This window comes from Myripristis murdjan, chromosome 13 (assembly GCF_902150065.1).
Source record: "Myripristis murdjan chromosome 13, fMyrMur1.1, whole genome shotgun sequence".
NCBI classification, from domain to species: Eukaryota; Metazoa; Chordata; class Actinopteri; order Holocentriformes; family Holocentridae; genus Myripristis; species Myripristis murdjan.
In genome coordinates, this window is record NC_043992.1 from 30,329,081 (window position 1) to 30,340,229 (window position 11,149).

General features: G+C 40.1%; 1 protein-coding gene across 2 annotated transcripts in view; it reads left to right on the forward strand.

The window, feature by feature from the left end:
* Window positions 1-11,149, forward strand: part of ift80 (intraflagellar transport 80 homolog (Chlamydomonas)) — a 43,907-nt gene that overhangs the window by 1,151 nt on the left and 31,607 nt on the right. Inside the window, exons 1-8 of one of the 2 annotated variants that reach the window (XM_030066855.1) lie at window positions 237-506; window positions 770-834; window positions 1,203-1,424; window positions 4,003-4,113; window positions 4,300-4,368; window positions 7,075-7,184; window positions 8,673-8,762; window positions 9,867-10,004. In XM_030066855.1, coding sequence (XP_029922715.1) covers window positions 798-834; window positions 1,203-1,424; window positions 4,003-4,113; window positions 4,300-4,368; window positions 7,075-7,184; window positions 8,673-8,762; window positions 9,867-10,004 — 777 coding nt within the window. In that variant the 5' untranslated portion in view covers window positions 237-506; window positions 770-797. Of the gene's footprint in view, window positions 1-236; window positions 507-769; window positions 835-1,202; window positions 1,425-4,002; window positions 4,114-4,299; window positions 4,369-7,074; window positions 7,185-8,672; window positions 8,763-9,866; window positions 10,005-11,149 lie in introns of those variants that run through there. The other variant, XM_030066856.1, reaches the window with a different exon arrangement.

Below are 11,149 nucleotides of genomic sequence, written 5' to 3' on the forward strand. Positions count from 1 at the left end.
ATTGCCGTAATGAAAGCATAATGTTGTTTCTACGTGTTCAAACGGTTGCTTAGCTATAGTACAGCTAAGACCCGCCCAAATGGGTAGTTTACATGTCATGAAAAAATATTGTTCGATGGAATAACGACTTACGTTATTTGTATTTATGCTCATGTGCCCCGTCAAAATATATATAAATATAGATATATATTCATATACGCACTTGTAAATAATTTAATATATCCGTTGCCAAGGAAGTGGGACTTAGTGTACAACTCTCGCGACAACTAAGGTACTCAGATTAACTGGCTCTTGTTGGCTAACGTTAATGTTAGCCCCTGTAAGTTAGCAAGAAATGGCTAATGGATAGACTTGTTCGTTCCCCTGTTATCCAACTGTTCGTGCAGCCTTTGGAGGAGCAGACAACACCCATGCACCGCTGGGTGCGATATATTGACGACTTAAATCATAGAATGATGTCCGTTTTGTCCAGAAAAAGCAAGTTAACGCTAGCCTTCAGAGTGCAAGTAAGTGTGACTGGCGGACAGCTGGGTTAGCAACAGCCAGTGTGCTTGGTACCGTAGCAACGGCAGACGCTTATTTTACCATAACACAACCAGAACATGCCTACAGCCACTGAGCCTGCGAGCTACACTCCGTATATTCTTGTATTCAGTGTAATATAGCGTTATCTTTCGTCTAGCTACGGCATAATAGTTTGAAATAGGGGAACTTGTGCCAGAGCTGTCGTTACTAACTTATGATTAACGTTAATTTCATGTTGATTCAGGGATAGTCGTCAGCAACAGCCGCCCACGATGAGACTGAAAACATCATTGCTAAAGGAAGCAAAACATATCCTTTTATAACATCACTACTATGCACTTACTTGTGACTTTTTATTGCTCAGATATGTAATTGCTCAAATATGTAATATGAACATAGCACAAATTACTACTTACTTGTATCATTGGGAGTAATAGTATTGTTATTGTAATCAATACTATATGCTGTAGTTACAGCAACAGCAGTCGTAGTAGAACTAGTAGTATTAGTAGTGACACTGTTTCTTTTTGTTTGTAGCTAAGGCTTGAACTGTGCCAACTCAGAGTAGCCTGAGTTCATTTATCAATTTCAGATGACGACCTTACTTATTGTAAGACTGTGTGGCAATTTAATGTGGCAGTCTACCGCTTGCCATATATTCCTTAACACTAGACCACATAAGGAACTTGTGAGTTGTGTGGGCTGGACCACAGCGGATGAGTTGTACTCGTGCAGTGAGGACCACCAGATCCTGAAGTGGAACCTGCTGACCAGTGAGACCAGTCTGGTTGTGAAGCTGCAAGAGGACATCTACCCCACTGACCTACACTGGTTCCCTAAAACTGTGGGTGGCAAGAAACAGACCCAGGCTGAGGTCTTTGTCCTTACCAGCACTGATGGCAAGTCTCCAACATCTCTAACTGGCCAGTGGGATGCAGGGCTTGGGTTCAGAGGTCATCCATCGCTCACTCTGTTTCACAGCTTGTTCACTCAGTTTACAGCCACAAGACAAGGATCAGCAATTGTTATGTAGGCATATTTAGGCAAAGAAATACAATTTGCTGGAAGCATACTTTGTTGATATAGAACAGAAATTGTCACCCATCAGCACAACACCAGACTTACATAAGGCCATCACATCATCTGTGAATCGCAGCCAGATGTTGATACTGATGAAGACACTCCTTTGATCATACGCAGAACAAGGAAACTCAGTAGCTGCAGTTGATAGTTAATGGAACTCATAGTTTAATTACATCATGCCGTTAAGGTATTTACATGCTACAATAGTTTTTACTTTGTTCCAAATGATCTGAAACTAGATGGGAATTGTGAGAAGTAATGTTGGCTTTTTAAAGTGCCCATCAACTTCAGAAACAGGATTCATGTATTACTGTGCAGAATAATTTAGTTTCTTCTCTAGTCCTTATTGATTATTCACTGATGTCAAATCACAAAAATGGATTTTGTTTTGTCATCAATGAATTAGCATGATATTACACTTAGCATCACAGACTGTGTGAAGTGTGTCTGTGTGACCTGTAGTGGCTCTTGGTCCTATCTCAGATATAAACACACAGAATGTGGATGTACTGTGATGGCAGGCGACGTGTGGTCACAACACTAATGGCAGTGTAGGGTTGCATAAACACACCCACAAACTGAAGCAGCAATTTTCCTTGGCAGACCAGGGAGGAGTGAAAACTCTGTTACCATTCACTTTTGCAACTTTCTACTGCTTCATGCCTTGCTATAGTTATACAAATATCAGCATCATGCTTATTATTGCCATAGTTAGACATTATTTTAGTTTCTTTTTGAGAGACAAAAACAGGGCAATTGCAAAAAGATATTCATACTGATAATATCCACTGGAGATTTTTGTTGTACATCTATCTGGTTTCTTTAGCATTTTCTAAAAGATAAAACATTATAAGATAAAACAGATAATAGTTTACCACAGGGGTTCAGTTTTATTGGGTGAGAGGAATCTGTGATAACTTTGTGCCTTTCTCTAACTTCATTTGCTTAGTGGCCATCCCCCTCTCTGGGACAGCACATTAAAACTGTATTTGGTTCCATGTATTGATACATATATAATGCATATGCACTCTGACTGTTTGACTATTTATGTTTTTTTTGTTTGTTTGTTTTGTTTTTGCATTAGAAAAATAGAGTAAAAATTGGGTTTGATGTAACGTATACTCCCATTTTCCACCTCTGTTCTCTAAATGTTGAACAACTGGATCTGATAATAATTTAAAAATCTTTCTCTAATTAGTAAGTCTGCTTTATTATTTAAATGTACTTGTTTATGTCCCATGGTGGTTATGATGCATAATTTGCCAGCCCTCTTTAAGGAATTTTATGTGCCATGGAGTTTATGAATCATATCATTGGTGATACTGTTTATAGTGACAGTCTGTCTATCTATTTCTCATTTTATTTTTTATTGTATTTGAATATGTCATATTATCAATGTTCCAAAAAGAAAATTACCGACAGGGGGAAAAAAATTAACACAAGTACAAAACTATATCAACTAAGTTTTAATATATTGATTTGATAACAAATCATACCACTGCCAAATAACAAGCAAACTAACAAATCAATATATAGTCGCAATACACATAAAAAATTTGGTGACATAGATGAGAGCCTGTACACATACTTGCTTACATTAAGCAAGTCTGGCTGTGTATTCTATAAATACACACACACACACACACACACATACATATATATATATACATATATATATATATATATATGTAAAACCTGTTTTCTTTATGATGTGTCCTTTTTTTAAGCCAGACATGGTTGTTATACTGACTACCTGCTGTCCTGGATGGGTGACATTCACTTTTGTTGGGATGTCCAAATTTAGAAATGAGAGAGCAGCAGCGTGCTGATTTGCAGTTTTAGGCAACCAGAAATTACATAGAACATTCTGAATTTTTTAATATGCACTGCCACAAAGTATATGGTTGGCTAGTGTCTTCAATAACTGTCTCCATGCTTGATCGCTCTTCGTGTCTAGCAGATAGGAAATTGCTTTAATTCAAGCAACAGAAGGCCTTTTACTTTCACCCTCACCGTTTATGTAGGAAGATGTTTTTGATTTAACTAGGAGGCAAAAATATGGTTTTGTGGCTAATTGTACATTATGAGATTAATGGGTATTACACATTTACACTGATTTATGGTGTTAGATTATATTTTCATAGGTTAACAAAAATATTCTCTTCACTGCTATTTTGGATTGAATCTTATAGAAAACTCTCTGTCTGTCTCACCTGAATCTCTCAGACTCAGGAGAGTGTGCTCTCTGCAACCTGTATATTAGTCAACGTCCGCTTAGTGCCTTGTGAAACAGACACTGCTGTTTGTGAATAACAGGCTGTCGCTCCCACCTCTTCACCCCAACACAGAACTGTGGACTTGGCTTATATCAGGTTTTCTCTTGTGACTGTGCAGGGAAGTTCCACTTGGCCTCCAAGACAGGACGCATTGAGAAGAGTGTGGAGGCACACAAAGGAGCCGTTCTGGCGGGGAGATGGAACTATGATGGGAGTGCACTGATCACAGGTAAAGATGACAGGACCCCCCACACACCCACACACGCTCTCCGTATATCTTCTACATCTCTACTTATCTGTCTCTCATTTAGTCATTTATGTGTAAAATTGAATGTAAATTGTGAGTTTTGTGGTTTAGACACATGTCTACTACTTTATTACCTGTTTATTTTGACTATTTTTTGTACTGTTTTAGCTGGAGAGGATGGTCAGATCAAAATTTGGTCCAAAAGTGGTATGCTACGCTCAACACTAGCTCAACAAGGTAAGGACAGAGTCTGTTAAGAACCAAGCTGTCAGTCCTTGGCTTGATTTAATCAAAATATGTGTCTGTTTCTTTGCAAAAGTTCTCAACAAACCTGCTGTCCATAATTATATATGATCAGTAAACCACACATCTACATACAAAGCAGAGTTCATTCATTTGTTCCACACTCAACCACTGCCCTCTAGTGTGATTAACACAATAATGGCTGCTGGGATAAGTGCTGGTGTTCCTCACAGTAGAGGAGCAGTGAGACTGCTAGATGTGCAGTAGAGGTTATCAATGCGGACAAGGACATGCTTGTGTACAGTTGTGTTTTTCTCCAGATGAAATGTCATAAGTAATTTTGGGCAGCTGTTTGGCATGATGAGTAAGGAGACCATTCCTCATCTAGAGGAGCTGGGTTCAAGTTCCCATGTTGGCAGACCTCTGACCTGCTGAAGTCCCCATGAGCAAGACCGTGTGAATCAGTAACAGCTGACCCTCACCTCTGAGAGGAGGGCAAGCATAGAAGTATGACATTATTAATACTTTTACAATTAACACCCATATGTTAGGTTGAGTAAGTATGATCATACAAATTGCACGAACACACAAACCCGCCTCCATCTGTCTGCAGAATAGTCACAAACGTTATTATCCATATCCCCTTCTAAATATGGAACTTGATTTCACATATATTTTGATCACCAGTGTGAGAATGAGCTGAGTTTTAGACTGGAACAATTTTGAGCAGGTCACAACTCATGATAGCAGCCAGCCAGCAGCAGTGATGTGAAGCTAATCTCTGACATCCAACAGGCAGACTGTTAATGAGCGCAAGGCAACATACAGCTCACCAATTACAACCTCTACCTCTTCCTCACACACACATATACGCATACACAGTGCACTTATCATTTTTGGTCCCTCCAGCATAAAGAGCATCTCTTCGGATGAAATGAAAAAGAGCACTAGGCTTAGACCTGATGAAGAGGACTAGGCATGCAGGACTACAATCTGATTTGTGTGTATTCAGGGAGCCCTTCTCCTGGTGCCATGACAAGTTTCCCTCCTCACTGGGCTCCCAGTTGACGCCAAGCTCAGAATAACCACCCTGGAGACGGCTGTGTAACTTTGCTGTTACATGAGGTCCCAGATGGCAAAGAAACTTGGACAACAGAAGTGTAGGCATAATAAGTTGTTCCAGCTCACATTTTGTTCTATTTTACTCTTTTGAATTTCATTCAGCAGTTGCACTAATATTATGTTGTCTTTATGAAAGTGTGTGTGTGGTTTTTTCATGCATGAGTGTGCGCCCCACGTGTATATGTGGCTATGCCAGCGCGCTGGTTTAATGATTTGAAAGATTTGCCTTTGTGTTGAGACTGCCTTTTTATTGAAGCCAGGTCATTTAAAATGACAATGAAGGAGGAAATGTTTTCTCTGCCCGGGCTGTGTGTGCGTTGGGCCTGTTAGGATGTAATGCTGCTCGATACAGCCGAAAGTAGAGTCACTGTTTCAGTTCCCTTTTTTTTATTAAAAGTTCTATAAAGCTTCAAAGGTTTATAGGAGTGGAGTTTTATTGAAAGCCATAAAAAAGACTCCTAATGATACATTTCTCTGTCCAACGTTCGCATTACAGATGGCTTACTTATTAATTGATTCATTGTGCTGTTTGACTTATTAAATGTTTCTGCTCAGTGCTGGGACAGAAAAACGAGGGGGTAGGAGGGTGAAAGTTGGCTTCTTGGGAAATAGATGGCACACTCCTGCTGAATGACTGGTGCTGTGGAAAACCTGGCAGGGGAAAGAGCAATTCGGCCCCAGTGCGTAGGAACATTTTCCCTTAGCTGGCTGTTTGGGGAATGAGCAGCTGGGTGTTGGGCTACTGAACAGATCTACTGATTTGTAGGACACCTGGAGATTGTTGCTTAGGACACATCATCTCCACACAGGACTAAGATCATTCCAGGTGTTGTTGCATTGATCTTCCAAAACCTCAGCTTCATGCATACAGACACACACAAGAGGAGGAGTCACAGGTATGGCTTTGGGCCATTGTTTTCTTGAGCACTATGACCCATTTTGAGTGAGAGAGTGACAGAGACAGAAGAGAGGTAGAAAAGTTAAGAGGGAAGACCATGTCTCTAAAATCTCCTTAGTCTCACCTCCTCTTGTTGCCTTTGTCAGCTTTGGATCATGTGACCTCTTGGCATTTGTGAGAAACCACATGCACCTGGAGTGGGGTTAAATGTCAGGCCCCCTTCCCTCCACACGCATAACCCCAGCTCAGCACACACACATACACACATTTTCTCTCCCACATGGACACACAGCTCTCACACACACACGCTCATAGAGTTTAGGCAGGTTTGCTCAGCTGGTAGTTCGCTGCAAGCTAAGTGCCATTCCATAGGCAGAATGAGGTGAGCTCTCTAAGGCAATCTGTCACTTTCTGCGAGGAGAAATGAGTACCGTATTTGAGCTATTGTTCACACCAGCTGTGTGTGTGTGTGTGTGTGTTTGTGTGTATGTGAAAGAGCTTGAGAAAGAGAAATACACAAGCACAAAAAAATAATATCCCTCTGATCAACATTTCCTCAAACCAGAGTCAAACCACTATATAAATTGATTTAAATTATCTGCTAAAGCCTATCAGATGAGCTTAGATTGAGAATAACACAAGATTGGCTTTGTGTATCTGTGCCTGTGTCTGTCTTACAGGGTCTCCTGTTTATTCTGTGGCCTGGGGTCCAGACTCAGACAGAATACTCTACACATCAGGCAGACAGCTGGTCATCAAGCCCCTGCAGCCCAGTGCTAAAGTTATACAGGTACGTTAGTGTATGCTTGGACTGTTGTCTGTTTTGAGAGGGAAAGCAGCCATAGTTTTGAAATATGATTCTTACAAATATGGAAAGTTGACCAGTAACTTTTCTTATCGTTTCCTATTTATATTTGTGGTCGACTTGTGCTTCCCGGAGCTGTCTGTTGATTTTTCCTTCCCAGCTTTGAGCTACATATATTCTCTATTGTTTCTTTCTTTTCTTTTTCTTTTTTTTACCTTGTCCATTTTTTATCTAGCTATGTATTTTTTTTTCTTTTCTCTTATCCGTGTGTTCTCTTGTCACGGTCTTATCTTGTTGCTTATAATTTGCTCTATTATCTGGCCTCACATCACAAGACTTATTGCCTGTCGCCAGGTCTTTATTCCAAGTGCAAACGTCTTTTATTTAGTTGCATTGCTACATGGAGACTAAATAAAAGGCAAAAAATAAATTGCTCAATAGATGTGTAGGTGTGTGAGTGCTTCCGCATGAAGAAAAGGTGCAAGACTAAAGACCTTGCACAGCAGTGAGTATTTTTCTTGTTCATGTATACATTTGTTTATTGTTCTTCTTGGAGCTGAATAGCGCCTGGGACCTTGAATAAACATTGGAGGGTTTAATGTGCGCCTTCTCACCCCCTTGCCCCCTTTCAGCTATTACTACAGTTGCGTGCGCATGCACTCACACACACACACTCACATGCACATACGCACACTCAAACTCCATCACCTCCTCCTGAGAAACAGCTTCGTGGGGAGGAGCCCCCACTATAACCTATGTGACCTCTGCAACCCCCTACTCCCCACTCTCACACACACACACACACACACACACACACACACACACACAAACACACATACATGTGTTTCCCTTGGGCCCAGGGAGGGAGCAAGAATGGTACAAAAAGTCGAGGACTGTAGCCTTGTAGAGAGAACAGGACCTAGATAGAAATGCAGCTACAAGCTAAGGCTGGTTACAGGCTCTCTGCTCTGAGTTAGTGTTGTATTTGTCTAATGGCTGGGACTAATTAGAACCAGCATCCAGGGTGGGGCCTTCAGAGGTCGCTATAGGGACAGAACTCGGACACACTCTTTTCGCACCTCTCACAACCGAAAGAAAGTTTCAACACACGTAATTGAGAGAGTACACTCTCAGTCGGGTTAGTATGAAGCGGCTTAATGGAGAAACTTAGAGCAATGTATAATAACCAGAATGAATGTAATGTTTAAATTACAGGAGCATCATAAAACCCTCCCCTTCCATCTGGAGCCTTTCTGCTCATCTTGACAGTCCCTCTCTGTTGTGGTCTCTTAATATACTTGGAGGAATTCATTATAGCTCTTTCCCACTTCTGTGATCAAGACAGTGGTCACAACAAAGAAGAGAAGCTGTGCATGGACTATACAGCATTGTTGTGTTGATGTAAGCATCTCTCTCTCTCTCTCTCGCTCTCTCTCTCTCTCTCTCTCTCTCTCTCTCGCTCTAACTCCATAGTGGAGGTCTCATGATGGGGTCATTTTGAAGGTGGATTGGAATTCTGTCAATGACCTAATACTGTCAGGAGGAGAAGACTGTAAATACAAGGTGAGCAGTTTGGAGCTGTTGAGGTGTTTCAAGTTATCTTGTATCTTTCTGCTTCTCCCTGTCCTCCCTCCAATGCAGTTTTTATTGACTAAAGGGTAATAAACATACAAAAAACAATTGACAATTCAATCACTTGCATAGAAAAAGCAATATTAAAAAACATAGGCCTACTTCAAAATATCAAAAATGTATCTTATATATAAACATTTTATATTATATATTCTCCATACCTTACCAGAATATACATTAATGTACATTCACATAACTATTGTATTATGTAAGAGGTAGTCAGGCAAGAGGTGACAATTCTTGTATAGAAATTGTGTCTAAGATATCACTCTACAAAATGTTAACTAACTAAAATAACACGAGGGATATAACAAATCTGATCGATAAATATGGGTGTGGTTTCCATTGTTTTAAACACTTGACCCGATGAAGATCCAAGTTGGATTGAAATCTTGTCACAAATAAGCTTGTGTGACTTGGAGGTGCAGCTTTTAGTTTTCCTCATTGATACAGTTTTCTGATTGCCTTGCACCTATGTGATGAACATATAATTTCTCTCCTTCCATTGAAAAAATAAAATAAAATGAAAATTATGAAAATTTAACGAGACAGAAGTGCCGGGAACAAACAAATGTAAACACAACTCCTAACCTCAGTTTGGAATCCGGACATTTGTTTCGCATGGGGCACAAAGGTGCAAACCACTGGTTAATACAGATCTAACCAGAATACAAGTGAAGCTCAAATTAGCTAAGCATTGTTAACTAAATGTATCTACATAATATGTCTTTTAATACAGCCCTCTTTTTGGAGGGGAAAAAAGAACTGACACTGACAATTATTGACAAACTTTACTTTATTTAGTACAATATAATAACTAAGCACAATTAGATAGGAAATACAAGAAGTAGTAATGAGGAATGAGCTACAGTATATTAGATTTCACTGACTAAAACTATTGTAGTTTTCATCAAAGCAACCAAAGCAAATCTAAATCTAATTACTAAAATGTGACTAAAACCAAGATAAATGTTAGACAAAAGACTAAAACTAAATCAAAATCTGTTGTCAAAATTAGCACTATTGTTTTCCCAGGTGTGGGACAGCTATGGTCATCTGCTTTACACCTCATCATCTCACGATTACCCAGTCACCTCATTGTCCTGGGCTCCGGATGGGGAAGTGTTTGCCGTGGGTTCCTTCAACACTCTGCGCCTCTGTGACAAGACAGGGGTAAGAAGGGCCCTTTTGACCCATCAACCGCCCGTTTTTTTCTGTTGTCTCCTCTTACAGTGTAATTCTGCACAGTGGAGCGAAAATTTAAATGATTCTGTCATTGAATGAACATTCTGGCTCTAGGGCTAACTAATAATTTGGAGATACAATTGTTTAAATGTTGTCTGAGTGTTTAGGTGCTTGGGAAAAGTGCAGCTATATAACCGCTGTAAGTTCTTTGGGTCGCTGGTTTGTTTGTGCTTAATGACACTTCATTTTTGCTCAGGCAGGACACATGTGCCTCATCAGCTGATCATCAGCTGAACCAAGGAAACTCTAGTGGCATGCAATAATTCAAACAAGTCGGCCCATTTAAGCTTTCAGCTCTTCATTCATCCCTGTTGTTCCTACCTGCCCCATGCTGATATTGGCTTTGTTGCGTTGTGTACTCCTTCCACCACCCCAAGCCCTTTCTGTTCTGGTCCCATATTCATCAAATACACGTGGAGTGGCATGTTTCTGTTGGTTTTGTCTCTTGAAATTGTGTATTGTCCATAACTTAGTGATATGTGTCTGCCACGTTCTGTTCTGTATACCTCTGAGGGGGTTGATTGTGTCCCTGCTGAATGTGTAGCATTCTGCTTGCATTCATATGGAGAGCGTCTTAAAGAGCAGAACCTGTACTGTTAAATATTAGTACCATTTGTACAATGATTTTAACTTAATAATGCAAATGCTTTGTGCAGTGTGCAGTTCTTGAAGGAGTATGTGTTCTCCATGCCCTGAAAAACAGACATATAGCGTGAGCCTGGACACGAGGCAGTATGGCAGAAGTTGCACATGCATGAATTGGCTCTACATTGGTGCACTGGTACATTGGTTCACTCTTGATTTTCTAACAGTAGTGGCTGAATTAACACATTAAATTACTAGAAAATCAATATTTTGCTCAGTAATGTTTGTAGCTACAACACTATGCTATAGACAGATTTGAAGTTGTTGTATGGCTCTTTTTTTTTTTTTTTTCACTTTTACAGCGCTAGGCTAATGAGTCCCATAGACTGCAAGTCTTTATTTTAAGCTAACATGAAATGCTACCCAAAGGAACTGAACCACTGGATGTGCAGATGTGGAAGTGATATCAAACATCATCTCAGTCTTGG